The 22769-nt window shown below is 43.7% G+C and overlaps 1 protein-coding gene across 1 annotated transcript in view; it reads left to right on the forward strand.

Moving 5' to 3' along the window:
* ABCA12 (ATP binding cassette subfamily A member 12) overlaps nucleotides 1–22769 on the forward strand; it is a 164717-nt gene that overhangs the window by 29310 nt on the left and 112638 nt on the right. Inside the window, exons 3-8 of the mRNA XM_019523394.1 lie at nucleotides 9922–10069; nucleotides 10846–10934; nucleotides 13154–13263; nucleotides 14929–15114; nucleotides 17955–18133; nucleotides 19785–19897. Coding sequence (XP_019378939.1) covers nucleotides 9922–10069; nucleotides 10846–10934; nucleotides 13154–13263; nucleotides 14929–15114; nucleotides 17955–18133; nucleotides 19785–19897 — 825 coding nt within the window. The remainder of the gene's footprint in view (nucleotides 1–9921; nucleotides 10070–10845; nucleotides 10935–13153; nucleotides 13264–14928; nucleotides 15115–17954; nucleotides 18134–19784; nucleotides 19898–22769) is intronic.

Consider the following 22769-nt stretch of genomic DNA (forward strand, 5'->3'; position numbering starts at 1 on the left):
GCTGCCATGCCCGCATCCCATGCACCCCCGCCCCGCTCCCCGAGTCCCACACCCCTCCACCCTGGCTGGGCAGCTTGTCTCAGCCCCAGTCCCTCCCTCCCCGATGCCCTTTCCCTCCCTGATCCACCCACCACAACAAACTTACCAGCTGGAGGCAGTTGCATCCAGTGTGGTGAGGACTGCTGCCTGTTGAGTCTATGGCCGAATTTCTGAAGCAGAGCCGAATCTTTGGATCCAATTCAAACTAGGACAGTGATTCAAATCTCTGAATTGAATCGCTGTCCCTCTGAATCTGTCAAATCTGAAGCGAATACTTGCCGCTTTGCACAGGCCTACAAATCATGTGCTTAAAATACCCTACATGTGCTTCAGTACCTTACAGGTTTGGTTATTACTGTCAGGAGCTGCAGTGCTTAATGTTCTCCAGCTTTGGTCACTGTTAAATTTTTGGCAGTGTTACTGCCATGGATGTGAAAAGAAAAGGCAAAGGGACTGGTAAGGGCGTGACTTCAGGCCTTGTTACACGTGATCAACTCCTGGAGCTCTTAACTCCTGGATTGTCCACATGTTAATACTTTTAAATGGCTTAAAGCATTTGTTAAATGGCTCAAAGTCATGCCACTCCAGGGCAGGATTATTTCTTGATTCTCATAACCCAGCTCCTGTTCCATTAAGGTGTTTCCACTCCCCATAGATGTGCCACTCATATTAAAGGTGTGATTGCAAGCTAGCACTAAGCTGATCAGCTTTTGTGTGGCTCACAGTGTAACAGGTGACAGGGCTCTTCCAGAAGTACTTTCTTTTAGTCTGACTGTGCTCCCACTGAGGTCAGTGGTGATACATGCATCCCTACACAAGGATTTTGCATGCCGCTCTCTCCAAGTTCACGTTTTGCAGAGACCAAGTGCCCTACTGTTGTTATTTTGCAATTTGCCATATGGCGGGTTATCAGAACTGGACTGAAACTTTTTTGCAATGAGATCCTTTCCTCTGTGTGCTTGTGTAATCTCTTCATAAATTTAGGGATGGGCCAGCCAATTGTTTCAGTCATTTAGCACATAATTCTGAAGAGGACTGATATTTTCTAACATGTATTTCATGTCAGCTCTGACTCCTGGAGAAAAGCTAAAGGCTTTTATATCTGCCCTTCTCACTAGACTACTTAATATACATAAAGTTTGGGATGAGCGGAGGTTTGGCTTAAGTAGGAAAAATGCAATCTTCAACCTATAACTAGATTCAAATATTTTTGAGGATTGAAGGTATTCATTTAACTTTCCTGTGTTTTCAGATATTTTGATATCTCTTCATTAGAACTGAGAGAAGCTTATCCTAAACCTCTGAATATAATCACCAGCAAATTGAGGGAATTCTGTATCAGGATTTCAGTTTTATGTTTCATCCTCAAGCTTAAAATGGATCCAAAATGAAGGGCTCTTATCTATATGGGTGCTTGTAACTGAAGAGATGTGCTTTATTTGTCTCATCTAGATCAGTTGATACTAGATATGAGGGTAGTACTTTGTATCAAATAAGTATTTTGATTTCACTTCCCCCTTCTAAAGTCTCACACTAATTCTCTTTTGCATAGTGAAAAATTTACTTCTATTTTTGTCTTTCATTTCCCCACTGTTCTGCATTTCTGGATCCCAGTTGGATACAGAAGTGGAAAAATAACATGAGAGGTTATTCTTGTTATGTTTCTAGCTCAGTTGGAAGGAGGTCTGGTTTTTGTTCTGTGGATTCAACATACCTGGATACTTTGGCTAAGATCTAGAGAAATATCCTTATTTCCAGAAATGTTTATTTTTTTTCTACCCACAATTCCAAACGTTTCTTTAGCACTGCCAAAAACAGCCTGATAAACTATTGGGGTTTGTATACATGTGCTCTGGGGTAGGAGAGGAGGGGGTGTTTTAATTAGAGGGGCTCCTGGCCAGCCACTCTAATTAAAACACCACAGCATCATGTGTATTCAGCATCCCACATTTCCAAATGGCTGGGGGGGAGGGCTTTAACTAAAGCTCATTCAATGAGTTTTAATTAAAGCGCGCCCCCCCCCCCCCACACACCATTTTGGAAATCTGGGATGCTGAATACACGTGACACTACAGCATGATGAGCATTCTAATTAGATTATAGATTAATTGAACAGCATTAATTAAGTCTGCTTCAGTGTGTTCTAATTAGAACGCATCAGAGCATATATATAGGCACCCTTGGAGATCAGGGCTGGAGGGTAGTATAAGAATTTTATAGAGAGTGTCATAAAATTATTCTCCTTATACCTTTTTACTTATCAAATAAAAAGAGAAACATGGAGTTTGGGAAATGCTTGGAGTTCTAAGGGGTATTCAAATCAGTTGACAAGGAAAGGCATAAGTACAAATGAGAGTATCAGTTAAAATTGGTAAGGTTCTAATATTAGGAGAAAGGAGGAAAGGAACAAGGAGGAATAATTCAATAATATAAGAAGCATATAATACATCTCTGTGGGATCTTCTTTATGTGCAATTAATACGCAGCAATAAACTCTGGAGCAGTTTGAGCCAGACTAAACTATTCCTGTGTGCCCAGGACAGCAGCAATTTAAGCCAGGGCAGAGTAGGTCTGGGCTGACAAGGTCATTTGGGGGGGGGAGGGGGTGGGAGGGAAGAGGGTTCTTATCAACCAGTTTCTTTGTTAGAGGTTCTGTATAAACCTAAATAAAACTGGTAATTTTAAGATGATGAGACAAGAATTGCTGGTTATAGACTATATTGATCTTTCTTTTGGGGAACCAAGGAAGGTGATGGCTTAAGGGCTAAGGAATAAGAAGGGGTGCATGTGGAGAGACTAGGAACAATTGGAGGTGACATTTGTCTGCTGTGGCATATTGCATGGCATAAAGGGTCCATAAAGGTGACAGGAAAAGCCCATTAGGAATGTCCCTAATGGAGGGATCTTTTGGGTTGTCGGAGTATCCAGTTCTGTTACTCTCCATTGTAAACTCAGTATAACCAGTACTGATGTGTAGACACAGCAGCATTATGCTACTCTTCAGCTGTTCTTAGCTGCAGGACAGTCCTTAGGGGTGAGACAGCAGAACTTATCCAAGAATCCACTGCAGGACACGGAGGTGCAAAATTAGCTTTAAAATACATTCACTATCCTTTTTCTGTGTCTGTACCAAGATACAGTTTAGTGGACTGTGTCTTTAAGGGGCTCAGTAATGGCAGATATCAGGGAAAATACTCCCAGTTGGATTGAGGGCAGAATGACATCTGAGTAATTTGCAATAAGGGTCTGTTTATTCTTAGTTTTTTTGGAGGGTTTTTTGTGCATGTGTGGCCAATACAAAATAGAGACACTGTATGCAACTCAGTCAAAAAGAACAAGCTCATTATATCCATAGTGATCTGGCAACTTTTATTGACAATCTCATGACATATGGCTTTGTGAAGCTCCATTGAAGGAGGATCTCTGCTTATCTTTTCTTAGATAAAGGTTTTCAGTAGAAGTTTCTAATCTTTTTGCTTGGGGAAAAGGCTTGAAAATGTGACTTTATAATGCCACAAGATTTTCAAGTCAATCTCAAGGGACCTTCTTCACAGGGCTGGCTAAAGTTTTAATTTTTGAAATTGAGTGTTGCACACACACTGTGTGTGCCGCAACTGAGATGCAGTAAAATATCATTCATTCATTCCAAGTCTCTGAATTATTTCTTTAGTATTGGTCAGAATGATTCTGGGCGCAGATACTCAGCTAGAAGGAATCAGCACAACTCTAACTGGCATGCACTGAAGAATTTGGTCTAGTGGATTTAGGTCTTTCTCATATTTTGATGGCCTGGAATCCACCTATAAAATGTAATCCTAGTTCAAGCCCAAAACAGAACAAAACCAGATTTGTCACAGCTCTACTTCCTTTTTCTTTTCTTTTTTATTCTTTTCTTTGCAAAGAAAATAAGTGTAATATTGGAGTAACTTAGTGAGGAATCAGGGTGATGGTTGCAAGAAAAGGATAGAAGACCGGATCTCATCATCTGGCATGAATTAGTGCAGCTCAGCTAAAATCAGTTGCATTCCACTAATAACATTTGATTTTTGCCTCTTAACTTCCTGAACCTTATGCATTCTTGTCAAGGATTCCCTCTCTACTGGCCCACTAGTCTGATGTTAGGTAATTGCCTACTAGTTGCAAAGCCATTCCAAAGCTAATGATCACTATGTTGTTGCATAATATATCTTGACTGTGACATAAGACCTCCTTGTGTAACCATGACATTTCCCCAAGATAAAATCAACCTCCCACATTTTACAAATTAAAAATTTGTCACTGCTGAGTAACACCCCAAGGAAAATCATGTTCTTTACAGCAAGGCAGCTTGTGAAATTGTTACTTCAGGACCCTTTTTTGGGGGGGGGGAGAAAAACACAATTCTGAGTTCATATCCCTCTCTTTCTCCCTTCTCCCTAGTGTGGGACAAACTGGCATAGCCATTTGGCAACATAGCTGTTGCGGGAGCTGGGGCTTCATGAACTAGGAAGAGCTGTGCATACCATCAGCCTTCCTACAAACAGCTCTGACCACTTGAGGTACATGGAGGTCAGGAGGGATGGCACTAAATCCTGTTCCCTTTGGAGAGCCAAACAGGTTGATGCAATGCAAGTGGTCTAGTCTAACCTATGTTTAGGTTGCTTTGTCCCATGGAAATCTGTAAAAACTGCTTGTTCCTTGACAAATTGCTCCCTAATCACTTTATTATGGAGTCAACATTTTGGTGTGCTCTGTGTCCTCTTTCTGTAGAACAACCAGTCTTACTCCCTTGACATAGTGTGCCTTCTTATGAAGATTTGACCTGATAAAGGCAATGGAAGGCTAGGTTTGAACTGAGTTTACGTCTGCAGACTAAAAGTAACTCAGGACTGGAAGTGGTAGGTGAAATTAAAGGCATCGATTGCAGTGGATGGTGCAGCAGTCATCCATAATATGTACTTACAGTCCTCAGGCTGAAGTTTAAATTGTAAAAATATATCCATTTCTGAACCCAATGGCTTTCTAACCCTTTTTAGCTGCATTCCAGCGGGGGTGCTGTTCAAATGACATCTGAGTTATGAATTCCCAAACCATGAATTTGTTCACAGGTCTATTCCGGAACCAGTTTTCTGTGTAAGTGTACAAATTCAGGAGATCGCAAAGCAGCTGTGGTTGCAAAAGGTCAGAGGTGGATAAAGAGAGGCTTCAGTGGTATGGCAGTCACCTCTTGTAGGACTGGACCATGCAGCAGGAAACTCTCAGGATTTTTTTTAAATTGCCAAGGCATGTAAGAATCCTAAACCCCCTTCCCCTCCATGCCCAAAGGCATGTCCTCTCCCTGCCTGCTGCTGCTGCTTGCCCCATTGTCCCAGGGGTAGGGGAAACTTCAAAGCTGCTCCTGTCCACTCCACTCCAACCAGACTTCATGGGGGGTTGGCTCAGTTCAGTTGTCCCTTCCTAAGACTGCTCCTGGGGGATGGGGCAGGCTGGGGAAACCTACGATCCTGCCCGTTGCCATTGCTGCCATTGCTATTGTTCTCAGCTGGGCCAGCCCTCATGCAGCCTGGCTGGAGGGTGCAGGAGCAGCTCTGAAGCCCCCAGACAATGAAGAAAGCATCAGGAGAGGTAGGGAAAGGGAAGGGAGAGGATGCGCCTTTGAGTATGAAGGGGAAGCAGGGGGATTCGTATGTGCTTTGGGGACTTAAAAAAAGTTCCTAGAGGCTCCTGAGGCACTGTCTGCTTGCAGCACTGGGTGGGAGGAGGCTGGGAATAGAGGATGCAGCTATCCTTGCAGTGCAGGTGACTATGCCAGACTGCCTTTGCCAAATCCTGGCTCTGCCCCTCAAAAAAGTTATATTGAGACTATGCAAAACACGTACCAGGCAAGTGGAACAGGAGATGTCAAAAGTCACTCTTCTGGGACACAAAAGTAAAGGTTTAATGAGGTTTCTGATTAAATGCTCTGATGTTGTCATTACCCCATGGGAAATTGACTCATTCTTTTTCAAAAACCCCAGCAAGGCCTATGATGCCCTCTTTGACCCCAAGTCTGAGCTGCATTCGCAGGTGGTACACCTTGAGGGGACAAAGGCAGCTTTCTGCTGTCTTGTGCCTCTAGGATTCTGGGTTTGTTGAGAACTAGCGCAGTCCCTTGTTTAAGTTAAAGGAGACCCAGGAGCTTGTCTAACAAAATGCCAGATTGCCATAATCCTCAGTGGACCATTCAATAACCCAGAGTATTGATGAAGGAACAAGGAACCTTTGCAGCAAAAGCGTGAGCTGTCATTGTTTGAAATACTTCTTACCTGTGTGCTTTAGCCACTCACCCTCTGTGTACTGGCACTGGAGAGATCCTGTAACAATTACGCTTGCAGGTGGAAACTTAAGGTGAACCCCCCCCCCCCTTTTTTTTTGGACCACTAGATGTATTCATTTTTCTCTCAGGTTTACAAATGAGCAACTATAATATAGGTAAAGTTGAGGCTGCCTTTGGAAATGGTCATGCCCCAGTTACACTTTTGAAGACGTTTGCGTCCACTAATATCCCTTAAGAGGCTTGGGGATAACTAGTAACCAGCTGTGGGGATGGTGATTAAAAGGCAAGCTACTAACTACCAGGCAGGCCTCATTTCCATATCAAAAATAGTAGCAGAGTTCTTTGCCGAGGGTTTTTATTATTATTTATAATAAAAACACAAGCATATTGGCAAGTATACATATTATATGCACATACACAATTCTATGTATATGAAGGGCTTAGTCTGTCTGTCTGTCTGTCTGTCTGTAATGCTCTTGGTCAAGTGCATCTGTGCTGCAGAGAGGGCAGGCAGCAATTGGCTGTGTGGGCCCAGGTGCGGGGCAGAGGGGGGCAATGGTGGCAGTGCCCCGCCACCCCCCCAGTGCCTGACAGGCCAGGGTGCCCAACGTGCACACGTATCCAACAGCTGGCAGGCAGGGGGAGGCGGTGGGGAAGGAGAGGAGGGCAGGGGAACCCTGCTGCTCCAGAGAGGAGGCGGAGGAAGGCAGGGGGAAGGGAACCCCCATGCTGGAGGAGGCGGCGGCAGCAGTGGCAGAGGAACTGTTTACATAGGCGGCCTTAAGGGTGTGCGGGGGTGGCCATTCCTTTGTTATTTGAAATTTGTCATTCATGATGGACAATTGGCTAGTATTACATCATTACAATATTACACAACATTAATAAATATTATACGTGTGTGTACCTATTATATGTACATACATACAAGAATATTATAAATTCTTATATGCCATGACTAAGTGAAAGAGCTTCAGGATTACAGCGTCAGAATAAATATATAATCATATAGCAATATATCACTTGGTTGGGGTTTTTTTCCCCCATTTATTTTAATCTTGTATTGTTTTGAACTGACATAAACCTTATTGAAAAATGAGCCTGATTCTCATTCCAATAAATAACTTTTTTTCAGCTCCAGCAGGGGCATTCTTGCTAGTGAGAATCAGGCCCAAGATTTGCAGGGCTACTGACAGACATTCAAAAGAAAGTGCAATGGGACCTGATGCGTGATCCCCACAATTGCACTTCCCACTATGCCACATATACATGGCTAGAGGAGTGATTGTGGGATCAAGCATTGTATCCCATCATGCCATATTGCTGGTGAAAGGGGAGCTGAGGATCATGACCCCAGGCTCCCCTTGCACTGGCAATCTTCACTTTCATGACTGGGAGACCCATCAGTTGACTGGAGCTCTGAGCACCATGTGCTCCCATGGCTGAAAGCTACAATCAGCTGACAGAGCTTCAAACTGTGGGAGTACATGGTGTGTCCCCATAGTTGGGAGATCTGATCACTGATGGGGCTCCCAGCCACAGGGGCACATGGTACCCACCATGGCTGGGAGTTCTGATCAGGAGCTTCTGTCAGCGCAATGAGCACCCCTTGCAGGAGCCCTGATCAGCTGATTGGATCGCTGCCAGTTAATTGTGGCTCCCAGCCAGGGATCCTCATTGTACTTCCCTAGCTGGGAGCCCAGTCAGCTGACCAGTGCTCCCAGCCTCCAGAATGTGCTCTGGAGGCTGGGAGCACTGGCCACACATTCAATTAAAAGCACGATAGGAAGCAGCCACAAAGTTGTTTTACATATTTTGTGTAATAACTTTGGTGTTTGTTCCTGGTTCTGCCACACCATTAATTGAATGGATGTGTGACCAGGTCACTAAACACAGGGTTGACCAGTTATCACATCTTAAATTTAATGTGTATCAGGTCTAAGAAGAACATAGAGCACCATTAGTGATTCAAATGAAGAAAACTCAAATCTCAGGCTAGGTACAGATGTTACACTTATTGTGCTTTAAGGACGCAGAAAGTGCTCTAAAGCCATAATTGAACAGATGTTCATGGCTCTTAAAGCACTTTAAAATGGCAGATTGCAGTCTAAGGGCATTTATACACATACCTTTATCTGCTCTGATGCACCAGATATCCAGCCCATTGGAGCAGACTTGATTCATTGAGTCTGTGGAGCATGCGAGCTGACGTGCCTGATGCTGTGTCTCAGGCATTTGTACAAACAGCGAAATGCGCATCAGTGCACGGAAAATGGCAGCAGTGCTCTTTTGAACTAAAACACCTTCAGTGTGTTTTAGTTCAAAAGCATACTGCTGCCATTTTCTCAGTGCTGTTGTGCGTTTTGCCGTTTATACAAATGTATCCGTCGCAGCATTGGGCGCTTTTAAAATTGCCCAGCACTGCAGCGCATACATGTGTACAAATGCCCTAAGTTAACTTTGATGGATGAGGTATTAGACTAAAGCATTTTCTGTTAGAGTGTTTTATTAAATGCCTGTGCCACATCCCATTGAGGGTTAACTTAGAGTGCAATCACCATCACCCCAGGCGGCGTTATGCAGGGCTGCGGTCTAGCCTCAGGCAGACTCGTTTGCTCTGCCCAAGCACTGGGCTTGCCCAGCCCCCTTAGCTGTCACTGATCCCAGACCCCTTCCCTCGCAGCCTCCCTGGTCAGGCAACAGCGCATTATGGGGTCAGAGCTGCTGCAGGGAAAGAGTGCCACTGCCTGGCTGGGAGGCTATGGGGGAAGGAATCTGGGGTCTGTGTCCCCACAGCAGCCCTAGACAGGCAGTGGCATACTGTGGGACCAGGGCTACTGCAGGGACACAGAGCCCTTTCCTCTGCAACCCCCCTGGGCTGGCTGGAGGGCTGCCCAGCCAGGGAACCATGGGGGAAGGTGTCCAGGGTCTCTCTCCCCACAGCAGCCCTGGCCCCACAGTGCTCTCTGCCTGGCTGGGGAGGCTGTGGGGGAAGGGGTCCAGGGTCTCTCCCCACATGGCCACTGCTGACAGTCACCAGCTCGGGGGTGGGGGCAGGGTTAGGAAGAGGGACAACTCTGGCAACCTCCTGGGAGGAGTGCAGGAGTTCTCCCAGTGGCCAGTGCAGGCAGGCTCCAAGCCCCTCCACCAAACAGTGAATGTCTGTTGGGTTCACTCACTGTCTAACTTACAGCACTTTAAGTAAAGCACAAGAGTTAGAGCATTTCTGCCGGGGGCTTTTTGAACATCTGTACTTAGCCTCAATGTGTGCATACATATGTACTAAGCTGACCTAAAATAAGGTGACTTAACTAAGTTGACTTAAGCTAAACCATGTTGGAGCATACACATGTACAGCTTGTTGACATGGTGGTAGCCATCTTGTGAGCTAAGTTGACTTAACTAATGTGACTCAAGATAATACACATCAAAGATGTATTATCTTTCACCACATTTAAGTTGACTCTGCTCCACATAGGTGTGTATGCTCTGACAGTTAAATCAATTTAAAGTTAAGCCAGCTTAGCTTGCAGAAAGTTAGTATGTGTGTATGTACCCAGTTATTGCATTTTACATTTCATTTTTTCCAGGCTTTCTTGCTCCTCGGAACCTTCCTAGTGCAGGTTTTCTCCCATTTCTACAAACTGTGCTCTGTGATTCGGATGCCAGGTGTAAGAGCACACCCTACACGCCTGAAGACCTGCTACCAAATTTTAATGACATCTCACCTCCCAGACGGTAAGGGAATACAAATGTGCATGGTTGTTATAAACTGCAGGTTTTCACTGAGGTACAGGGAATTGTAGTGAGTGTAGTTTATGTGCAAAATTTTAGGTTTGTGGTGGACTGGTCCCAGATCCCATGTAGTAATATACCAATTGTCCTCTGGGACCCTTAAAGATGTTTGTAATAAAATGATTATAGAGAGTTGGCAGTGACATTTCAGTTGCCTGATGCTTTCCATTATAAGAGAATATTATACTTCTTGCATGCTAAATGGAGCTGGGAATCCCCTGAGAGATTATTCTGGTAAGCCAGATCTCATAGCATGAAACAGTGAGTTACCTTATAGGAAGGGTTGGCTAGATCCCTCAGCTGGTCTAAAACCTTTGATATTGGTGCAGCTTTGCTGAGTTACATCATTATATGATCTGGTCCAAAATAGCTAGGGTGACTTTGGGAACCATTATCAAAACATCTATAGTTGTGAGAGAAACTTGTGCCAGAGAGATTAATCTAATTTATACCAGACTTTATACCTGTAGGCCTCAACCAAGTCCAAAGCCCAGTCTTGCTGGTCATTATATAATTATTTAGTAAGAGACAGTTCTTTTTGTGAAAAGCTTGCCATCTAAGAGCCCCCAGTTTCTTGGTTCATTGTAAGTCACCTGTAACTCTCTTCTTCATTAAATGTCTTCAAATTCTGTTACCTGAGCTACCTCTAGTTTAATGTATATTCTGTAATGAGCATTGTATATGGAGTTACAGGACTCTTCTGTTCTTTTTCTCATCAGGAAGCAGAGAGAGTCAGCTAACCTGGGGAAGGACAGTCATCCGTCACCTCAGAGTGCTGAGGCTCCAAAAAGCAGGAATGCTTCATTGGGTAGGTGTAACACCACATATGGTGCAGACCATGACAGGGTCCCCAGTCACTCATTCCAGTCTCCTCACCCTTGCTTCCAGACTATCTGGGTTCTTTCCCCATCAAATGGTTATCTTGCCTGCTATGACTTAATGTTTTATAGTTTTGTGGGGAGGCTGTACTCAGGAGGCAGATGTGGGTTTTGGGGTAGGACCTTGCCTGAGCCAAGGCCATTCCTGGCCTCAGCTTGCTTTTGCTTTGGCTGGGTCCCATAGCACGGGATCTGCTGCACCAGGACCCTAGGTTCTCGGGCTTCAGCTCCAGCCCTCCTGCAGGTTTTTGGCTACTCAGCCCCCAGACACATCCCTTGTGGGCATGGGGGTTATGTTCCCCCTGGTCCTTGGTGTCAGATACCCAGTCGGCTGACACAGCGCTATCCTACTTCTGAAATGTGTTTGTGCTCCTGCCCATATGCACTGGCCCAGGGTTGTGGGCTCTGGGCACACTCTGAACTGGGTGCCCCTCCCACACCCCAGTGCTGTTTATTCCACCCCTTACAGCCACTTCAGTCCTCTGGTGTAAAAATAAATAAAAAACATGAGCATCTGTTCTCAAAACAATGCTACCAAAACACAGTGCTTCCCTGTTGGGGTTAATCTCCCCCTGCAGTAGCAACAATACAAAGGTTAGAGGTACTTAAATCTTGCTGGTCCAGGTGCAGGGTTCCTGCCACCCTCCTAAGGCACAGGATACTTCCTCTGTAGGCAACCTGGGCAGGCTCTCCCTGGGAGCTCTGCCTCTCACGGCTTCTAGGGCCACACTCACTCTTCTGAACCAGGTCCTGGGCTTATGAGCTTCTCCTTGGTTCACCTGACCCTCTGTCTCCGTTCCCAGCCTGCCAAATCCTATCTGCACCTGGGGTGGGCAGCCGTTTTATTTAAAGCTCCCTTTGCCAGTATGAGTCTGTTCAGAGGATGGGGCTGGCTGGAAGACTCAGGGCTCCCTCCACTTTCAGTAATGGGGCATGGGCCTCGTTACAGTAGGTTATTCAATTCAATGAGAGTTTCTCTTCCTGCTGCTTATAAAGATTAGTTCTTTTAAAGGTTGATCTTTTAAAACTCTCTGGACAGAGATACAAATCCTAGAAGAGCACAGTTGCAACAACTGATGATATGTTCTTTATGGTTCCTGGAGTAAGTAATGATTTTGTTTTAAACTCTCGGCAATAATTAAAACTCAAAAAATTCTTACCTGCTTAAGGATCAAAGCTCAGATACTCCTAGGAATTAATCCAATGTTGGATTAGGCCAAGATACCAGGCTTTACAAGTTTAATTTTTTAAAAAGTGCTATGAAATCTTTGACTCTTTGGTTAGTCAAGCATTTTATACAAAATATATTTTATGAATTTTGCCCTTGCTTTCTCTCTTCACAAATTGTTCACAATTTTTTTCTCAAATTCATTTCTTATTCAAAGTTATTTGATGGATAACTTCCCTGCATAACCATTTCTTTGTAGTTCATTTTCAGCATTGCAGATATTTATTATTTGAGCTGTTTTCACCAGATACTTTTCACTTACCTCATTAAAAAAGTATAACTTTAGGTCCTAGATTTTCAGTACAAAGTGTCACAGTTATTTAGTTATGATAATGCCAACTATGTATTTGGATTTTCCTGTACCCTCAGGACAGATGGTCACTGCTTCCAGGGGATCACCCTTGCCTTATGACCAAAACTAGTGGTCTGTGAATATTTTGTAATGGACAGTAAATATTCACTGCTTCAGTAAGTGTTTCTAAAATATTTGCAAGAAGGTAATCAAAATGGATGGGAATACAAACTAGGTTGGACAATGATCAGATTTTTTAGCATATTCTCCCATTTCTAATAACCACAGATGGTCATGATAATGCCAATATTTTGCCAGTGAAAATGTTGGCAGCTGCTCACGACCACAAAAATTTTGCCTGTCACAGATACAGAAAGGAAAAGTAAGAGACTGCCCTCAGTGCATTGCTAGTACTTTGTGACCCATGGCCAGGGAAGGCTGGAAGTTCCCTGCCTTATATAAATACTGAATGATTTTGGCATGTCAGTAGCCACACCTTAGAAGATGGACTAGTAATGCCCCATGCAATACCCTTTCATGACATACTTTATTCAACAGATGGAGACTTATGATCTCATTTGTTTTGGAATATTAAGTAAATTATGTCTAAAATGTCTTTATTGTTACAGCACTACTGGAGCATATAGATCACTTGAAAAGAATCTTTGAAGATGCCTCCTCAGCATTCAATTTGACTTCCAGAAGTAACACGTCCAACAAAATCTTCACTTTGGGGGGGGTAAGTGTTGCATGAGGTGCAGTTGAATGGATTTAATTTTTCCTTTTTAAAATGCTAGCATTGTAAGTAGGCCTTCAGATGGTGTAAATTGACTTCAGTGTTGCTATTACAGTTTATTCAAGCTGAAAGTTGAGACTCTTTTTCCAGAAATAGGATCAGTTTTTTAATTTGGAAACATAACAGTGATGAGTTTCAAAGGGATTATGAATAGGAACCTCCATAAATCGCACTGAAAATGCTACCTGGAGTGGCTCCTGTAATGTTTCTCATTTCGCTACTTGGCTCTCCATCCTTGATTTGGTGGAGGGACCCTACTGGCCAGGCCATTTGCCGCTGATTGCCATTTCCACTTCCCCAGTGATCAGTAATTAGTTTTGCAGTAAATGACATGCATCTACACATGTGTGCCTGTTACACTGGAGTAAACTAATTTACTCCACAGTGGAATAAAACTTGTATTTACTTAATACATAATACATGTGTAGACACTGCCCTGGCTAAGTGCGGTATGAGGGTGCTTCAGTGTGGGGATCGAGGGCCCCAGCCAGCCCCTCCACAGCGTGTTGAGCCAAGGAGAGCAGCCCTGGGCTGACCCCCAAGGCCTTCTGCCAGCTGGAGCGGCTCCAAACCAGCTCAACATGCTGCAGTCCTGGTTGCAAGTGCAAATGGCATGCCCAGAGCAATAAACTTCACAGCAATAAGTGCCAGAGTTTATTGCTTTGTGTTAATATGCACATGTAGATGCACCCACAGACTAGTAAATGCCAACATACCACACCCCCAATATTTTAGCATAGGACCCCTCTGCTTATTCAAAATATGGATGTGTCTTTGGTAAAAAGTGTCTTTTTTCAAACTAAACTAAAGATTATGGTCACCATGGACATTGCCATCAAAATCAGCACTTACTGAAAGCTGCCACACAAAGAAATCTCTAATACTTAAGTTACCTCTGTATTTAAAGGTTGAAAAGCTAGAGTATTCATTTAGAGATATGAGAAACTGCTCTCCGAGTTAACTTGGAACAAAAGTTTTTTTTTTAGTATTTAATGTGTATCATTATGCTAGGGATTATATATACTTAGAATTGATAAATTGTTAACTATAAAACTATATTTGGGTTTTTTTAATTGAGTCACATCCTACAGACCCATATATGTGTCCTTAGATTTATGCATGTGAATAGTTCCAGTGACTTCAATGGCTCCACTCACAAATATAAAATTTTAGTAAAATGTGGGTGCATCTACATGTTGCCATATGGTGATGTTGCTACAGCGCCATGTTTTCGTACTTCCTTTTGGAAATACTAAAGCACAGTGCAGTACAGGTGGTTCCTGCACTGTGCACACAGCATATGGTAAAATTTCACCGCTACATTGGTGTAGTGGTGGGCTATACCTGAGGAGTGTGCCACTACAGTGATGTAGCTGGTGATCACATGTAGACACTCTTGATCATTCGTTGTCATAGCGCACCATATGGTGATGTAGCGCATTGCTACTTCACTGTAGGGCGATGTGTAGACATGCCCTGTCTGTACTATTAGGACTAAAATTGTTAAATTAAATTACCTCTGATAATGATTCCTCACCTAGTTGGAGTGGTTAAAATCACTAGACAAAATATTTTTTAAAGCACTGCTAATGAAAAATTTCATTTTAGAGCCACAAACAAGATTCAAGTGCAGCAGATCTCAGAATGATTATGTGCAAGATTGTGTCATCGTATATAGCCTCTCACAATCTCCCTGAGAGAAACATGACAAGAAACATTCACAGGACATTTTGCTTTACCAACTCATCTCTTTTGGAGTCATTTTTCCAAGAATTCAAAAGTCAAGTATCTCAGGTATGTATCCATCTCCTCTCTTCTCCATGGCAATATTAAGGATTGCTGTTGTTATATTGTGTTGCAGAAACTGCCTGGGAGTTTCAGGGGTAGAGCAGGACCTATTGTGCTAGGCATAGTACAAACAGAACAAGAAAGGGGTCCCTGCCCCAAAGAGTTTACACTCTAACTATGTGGCTAATCTAAAAGTGTATGGAAGGGGGTTTTCTAAGCCACCTAATAGAGATAAGCACTTACCTCACATTAAAAGCCAATGGAAGTTGGACATATAACTGACTCTGGTTTTACAAATCCCACCATAAGTATGTTTTGTTTCCTTTTGCTGTTTGCCTTTCTGTAGTGACAGCTCTGGGGAATATTGAAAATATGGACTGCTACGTGTACGGTGACCATATGTCCTGGATTGCCTGGGACAGTCCCTGATTTTGTAGGCTGTCCCAGTGTCCTGACTGGTTGTTGTAAATTGAAGCAAAAGTCCCAGATGTGGTTGTTGCAGGAAGAAGCTGCTGCCACCCACAGTGTCTGTTTCCTACTGAGTAGTGGCTAGAGGCAGGGGGGTGAGCTGGGTTGGGCATTGGTCTTCCTGCCTGGGGCGAGGATTGGCCAGGGCAGGGCAGGCTAGGGGAGAGCTCAGGCACCTGCATGGGGTGAGAGAGGATGGCTGCCCACCACTGGCAGCCTCGTGCCCTGCTACTATGGCTGTTGCTGAGGCCCGGGCTGTGTGTGGCAGCCTTGGGCACCTGCTGGTGGTGAGGGGGAGGTGCCACTCCCAGCCAGGTCCAGCCTCTGCATGCAGAGGATGGATTCTGGCCATAGGCCTCCACACTGCCCTGCCCTGCCCTGCCATCAGGGCTCCTGAAAGCTGTGGGGTTGGAGTATGTGCATTCGTGCGTGTGTGTACATGCAAAATCACATGGTGGCGGTGCCTCCCAGCCTAGATTCTCTTACCCCACCCCGGATTCTCTTAACCATAATATGGTCACCCTTGCTAAGTACATAGATGTTAAGGTGACATGGGACCATTAAGATCACCTAACTTCACTTTTGGCATAATAGATCACAGAAATGTATCCAGTAATTTCTTCACTAAGCCCACTAACTTGTGGTTGAGGTACCACATCTCTTTCAAGAAGTCATGTACTTTGTTATGTAAAGCTGTCACATCTTAAATGAGGGGGTATACTCTCTTTTGCAGGAAAAGGATCTATGTATTTAGATCTCTAAAGTAAATAGATTGTTCTCAGTCTTATCATGGCTTTTATACATGGCTTTTATTTTAGTTTGAAGTAGAAAATGCTATGAATGTAAAGTATAAGACCCCCCATGTGTATCCTTTGTTCCTCTCTGAGTGAATTTTTGCAGGTTAGTTTCTTCCACTTTCACAGTGAATTAAGCTATGCTGGAAAAAGGGAATCAGGGCAGAGTGTGTCCCATCAGGGAGTATTCCACAATAGCTATTCTGATTCTGGTCTGTTTCCCCATATAGACCAGCCCTTCTATAAAAAGCAAGTTTAGCTACCTGCCTCGTTTCTCCCTCATGACTGAAGTTGTCTGAATGTGCTGCCTCATGGAGTCATGTGCCAATGCTACACGGACTCAGAACCATTAAAAATGGGTTAACTGAGATATCTGATGCCTTCATGCATCAGCACTGGTATATGCATGTATGAAAGGGAGTCTGAGCTCAGTGAGAGGTAAATGCACTCCTGATGTAAAGTTCATTGATTTCACTGACATTTGACACATTTGCACAAGAAGAGAATTTAGCTTTTTTTTCCTCAGTGTTCCTTGGTTTGTGTTTTGTTACCTGTCATTTCACCTTGAACCTGTGAACCTGAGGGTTGTATCTTATTGTCCTGAATCCACGAATGGGAATCCAGGAAGGTAAATTCATGAAGCAGAGCACGTTATTCAACCACACGAGGTTCCTTAGTCGTGCACTACAACAAATATTAGGTGTAAATGTATCCACTCCAAGTCTTGTAGCAACTTAAACAGTACATGGAAACTGGATTTAGATGAAGAGGCCAAATTCATCCAGGGAGTAAATCCATCCATTTCAGTGGCTTTACAGTCAAGATGAATGTGGCCTTGTGATACAACTGTGAGCCCAGCTAAATACCTTCTCAGGGGTTCAAAGAGCATTCTTGCTTGCCTATATTGCCAGATCCTGAGTGAGAGGAGAACTATTGCCAATAAAGTGGCAGTAATAAACAGGGACTGGTTCCAGCCCCTAAAAGCACTATCAGTACCAGTGAGCTGGGACAGAGGAAGTATTGAGCAATGCCAAGCAATGGATTGGGACACCTTGCTTCCCTATGGAGCAGAGAGGAAGAAGAAAGTATGCATGGCTGAGAAAGACCTTGAGCACATGCCCCAGTATCATTATCAGGTCCTCCTGAGACAGTGTCAGAGTAGTGATGGGTTGCAAATTTGGTGACCCTTTAAGCCATGGTGCTGCCTAATTACCAAGCTTAGGCACACATGGAGTAAGAATGAGTGGGTGGGACTTATTGCTGGGTAGAAAGGTGGTATAGGCATCAGAGTCACAATTCTGTCCCTGGTTTGCTCTTGCAGCTATGTGGCTTTTCATAGCCCATGATTCACGATAGATTGTACAGTTACAGAGGACCTTAGGTTCACATATTCAGGACATTGTATTCCCAGTAATAGTTTCAAAAAAGGTAGTTTTTAGGATGATGTGAAGGACCAGTGAAAAATTCCTGGGAGTTTTCTGTATTCATACTGTGAATATCTTGGTGGTGTGGTGTAGCTAGTTTAAAAACATTTTTTATTACTTCTTTACTTCATAAGTGACATGTCTTGTCTTTATTTTTAAGGTGCGGCATGACCCTCAATACCAGGAAACATTTGTCAAAGAAATGGTTTCATTTTTATCACTCATCTCACAAGTGCAGAATGAAACCTCTTTGTGGCATTTCCTCTTGATGGCCCCAGATGTGGTTCAAGCTAGCATAAAAATGAAAGACGTGTTTGCCTTTCTCCAGAACACAAGCAGGTAGGAATATGGAGGCACAATGGATTTGCCTCTCTTTCAACAGAGAGAGACTTAGTTTAAAAGCAAAACTTGATATTTTTGGAACAGTGCCATAGGGTTTTATACTCAAAGGTCTCTTAAGACAATAGATAACATTTTGACTTTCAGTGATAATTGGTCTTATCTGTGGTTACTTCTGTTTTTAAAATAAGACTTGCGTGCTCTTATATCACTCAGGTGCTTGTAATTTAAATAAAGGTCACCTGGGATCAAATGTTTTGAGTCTTAGTCAAGTATGCAGCTATCACTATCATAGTTAAACAGAAAGGAATTGCCCATAACAACAACTGAAGAAAAGCCTTTCTTCCATGTTTTTCACACAACTTGTTCCTCCCCCCCCCCACCTTCTCCCCATTAAACAAATTTTGGTATCTTTTGCTCCCACTCCAAAATTACCACCATCATTATACATGCAAAATATAGGATCCAATACCACCTGAAGGTGATGGAAAGACCACCAAAGTCTTCAGTAGTCTTTTAAATCAGACTCATAATCCTGTAAGAATTGACTAGATAACTTTGTAAATGAGTTCCTCTGTAATATAATGAACCTAATTAACACTTTTTTCTTTTCTAAGATTTATAAAGTCCCTCATTTCCCTTGTATCTGCATATTTTTTTTAGAAAAAAATTAAATAGCATGGGATAATGACACATCCTCCTTCCACTTCCTTGCCTTTTTGTCATCCCCCCGCCCTCTACCCCTCCCCCCAATTCTCCCTGTCTTGATTTTTATCTACTCGGTGTCTATGAGGAAGAAATTGTTCCTTGCACAATGCATTACCAGGTTTGTTTTGATTATTTTAGTAGTGTATATATTTCTTTTTTGTAAAACTAATAAATGAAGATGAATCCAATGAGCATGCAATAGGTGTGTCTGCACCTATTGCTTATGTGCAATTAATGTGCTTGAATTTTCCGCACAGAAAATACAGGCGCATTAAATTGGACCTCCATGGGCATATGAATATCTGCCTTCTGGGAGCAAATTTGCTCCTGTCAGGATCAGTTCAGTTTAGGGCTGCTCTTGCCCTGCCTGACCCCCCTGCAGCAGCCAGGGGGAGCTCCAGGGTCCCCTGGATCCCCGGCCCAGGCTGATCTCCATGGGGCCGGGAAGAGCTGTCCCTATAGCTCTCCCCACCACCCTGTTGCCCCCAGCTACCTAGGCTGACTAGGAGCAATTTGCTTCTGGTCAACATTTACATAAGTGCTTTGGCACTTTAGTTTAATGTGCTGATTTCTAGTACCTATATCTACAGGTACTAGAAAATGGTGCATTAGAGTAATCTACTGCACAGTAATTGCTGCACACATGTAGACAGTGATTCCTTACTGTGCATTAGACTAGTCTAATGTGCAGTAGAATGTCTTGTGTAGATGCAGCCAGTGTAGTACATATCAATTCACTCACTGCCATTGCTTTCCTTTGGAGCCCCTTACATTTATTTATTATGCGTGATCAAACAAGTAATTAAAGATAAGGGCAGCAACTTGTCTGTCATTCACTTTAAGAGTGATAGCCCACACTCCAGCTGTTCCTCACATGAACACTCTTTTATTTCTTCCTATAAACCTTGAACCACAATTTATTTTCATTGTTTTTCCCCCTTAGTGTTTTGCTGCCAGTACAAAAGGTTTCTCTACCAGTCATGAGTAATGATGAAATCAAAACCACCCAGGCTGGGGCTACGCATCTTCTGTATTCCCTGAATTGTTCAGAACAAGGTAAGTTCCTTAAAACAAGCTATATCTGTCTTGAAAAAAACTGCAGAAATATACTGGAAGTTTGTACTGAACTCAACTACTTGTATAGCATTCAGGGCTTGGCCTAATGAAGTCTCACTTTTTATCTTTTAACAAAACCAAGTAAATGAAATGTCTCATTGCAAGTAGAAACAATATTCTTCCTAAATTAGCACAATGTGGCTTTTCTTTGCTGTTGGAAAAAATATGATCTTGAGCAACACTGTAATAAATATAAGTAAAAAACTTAATGTATGCAAGGCAGAGCAGTTTTATACCTTATTTTAGCTAGTCACAGGTAATCCTTGATGGTGACTAAAAGGTTTAACTTGATTAATCACATTGGGTGCCTGTAGATGTGCTGGGAGGCTGCTTCCATGTGCTGTAACTACAGTACGTCAGAGCAGACTCAATTAATTGTGCTCCAGCAGCCTCTGGTGTGTGCATATCAGCATCCCTGTGCTTCAAAATGGCAACGGGGCCACTTGAACTAAAGCTTGTCGAATGAGCTTTAGTTTAAGCACCCTTCTCCTCCCCTCCCCTCCCCCCCATTTTGAAGCTTGGGGATGATGACACATGAGACACCGTGGCACTTACATTAGAGTGGCTCTTGGAGCTGCTCTAATGAAAGTGCCTCACTCCCCCCCACCCCGCTCCACCAGAGCACATGTAAAAGTGTCCATTGATGTGAAAACTAGCTGTGCCTTGTCTGCATTGGGATAGTACAGTGAGATAATGTTCTCAAATTTGTTATTTCATTGTAAAACAGTGAAGACCAGCAGTGAAGGCTTTGTCTTTGAAATTCACCTTTTTCTTTCAATAAAGTGGATTATATGAACGGTCAGGAAAAATATAATACACATGTAGCAAGGAAGGAGGACCCAGGAAACTATAGGCCCATTATTCTTACCTCGGTCCTGGGGAAACTCTTTGAGAAAGTTATTCAAAAACACATCTGTGAGGGACCAGAGGGGAGACTATGCTTAGGGGCAACCAAGATGGGTTCATTAGAGGCAGGTCCTGTCAGACCAACCCGGTGGCCTTCTATGACCAGGTCACAAAATCCTTGGATGCAGGTGTTGCAGTGGACATCTTTCTGGACTTTAGGAAGGCTTTCGATGCTGTCTCTCACCCCATTCTCATCAAAAAATTGGGCAACTATGGCGTCGATGCCTACACAGTCAGATGGATTGCAGATTGGCTGGAGGGCCGCACCCAGAGAGTGGTATTGGACGGGTCATTTTCAACCTGGAGGGATGTGGGCAGTGGGGTTCCCCAGGGCTCATTCATGGGCCCCACACTTTTTTCAACATCTTCATTAGCAACTTGGATGAGAGGGTGAAAAGCACCTTGTTCAAGTTCGCAGATGACACTAAGATGTGGGGAGAAGTGGGCATGTTAGAAGGAAGGAACAGGCTACAACTAGATCTGGACAGGCTACAGGGGTGGGCAGATGAGAATAGGATGGGTTTCAATACTGACAAGTGCAAAGTACTGCACCTGGGGAGGAAGAACCAGCACCATACCTAGAAGCTGGGGAACTCCATTCTCATCAGCACAGAGGCAGAAAAGGATCTTGGAGTCATTATTGATTCCAAGATGAACAGGGGCTGACAGTGTGAGGACATGGTCAATAAGGTCAGTCACACCTTGTCATGCATCCACAGATGCATCACAAGCGGGTCCAAGGAGGTGATCCTCCCCCTCTATGCAACATTGGTCAGGCCACCGTTGGAGTACTGAATCCAGTTCTTGGTGCTGCACTTCAGGAGGGATGTGGACAGCATTGAGAGGGTCCAGAGGAGGGCCACTCACATGATCAGCGTGCAGCAGGGCAGGCCCTATGAGGGGAGGCTACAGGACCTGAACCTATTCAGCCTCCACAAGAGAAGGCTGAGAGGGAATCTAGTGGCCATCTATAAACTTACTGGGGGGACCAGCAGGGAATGGGAGAGACCCTGTTCCTCTGAGCACTACCAGGAGTAACTAGGAATAACGGCCATAAGTTGACTGACAGGAGGTTCAGGCTGGACATCAGGAAGCACTACTTCACAGTCAGGGCGGCTAGGAACTTCTGTTGCTCCTACCCTAGGGGTCGTCAAAAGGAGGCTAGATAATCACCTAGCCGGGGTCATTTGACCCCAGCATTTTTTCCTGCCTGTGGCAGGGGGTTGGACTTGATGATCTGCTCAGGTCCCTTCCAACCCTACCAATTATGAAACTATGAAACCAACAATGTATATACTGTATTTATTCTATTCCTAAAAGGCCCCTTTATGACGCCATGATCAGTTTTCTAACTACTGGTTCAGTCTCAATTACATGAGAAAGTAAGGAGGAAGTGGATTAGAATAGGGGTGGCATTTTATATCTAAGGTATGCAAGGTGGGGAGAAAGTATGAAAGCAGTTGTTGGGTTGAACAGAGAGCAGGGTTGAGGCTGGTATTTCCTGAAAGAGCAGAGGGCATAGAAAGGGACTTGATTAGAAACAAAAGCAGATTTATTGTTGAACACAAAAAATTTACCTTGCAGCCACCATGGAGTTTTGTTACTGGTAGTAGGATACTAATGGAGAACTACTTTCAGTAGGCTGTTAGTGGCACCAAGCTAAATCTCACAAGGGGGAAAAATAGGGTCTAGGAGCCTAGCTTTATTTTGCAAACATGGCCATAGTTTTCAGTTCATTTACTAAACCAATGATTCTCAACCAGCGTGCCACAGCATCTCGGGGTGCCTTAAGATTCTTTCCACAGGATGCCACATAATGGCTAAGTATGGACAGTCAAAAAACCTGGGGCTGAATCAATTCAATCTTTGCAGTCTAATCTAAACTGCATAGATTGAACCAATCAAA

Source organism: Gavialis gangeticus, unplaced genomic scaffold (genome assembly GCF_001723915.1).
Source record: "Gavialis gangeticus isolate Ggan-Ray unplaced genomic scaffold, GavGan_comp1, whole genome shotgun sequence".
Classification (NCBI taxonomy): domain Eukaryota; kingdom Metazoa; phylum Chordata; order Crocodylia; family Gavialidae; genus Gavialis; species Gavialis gangeticus.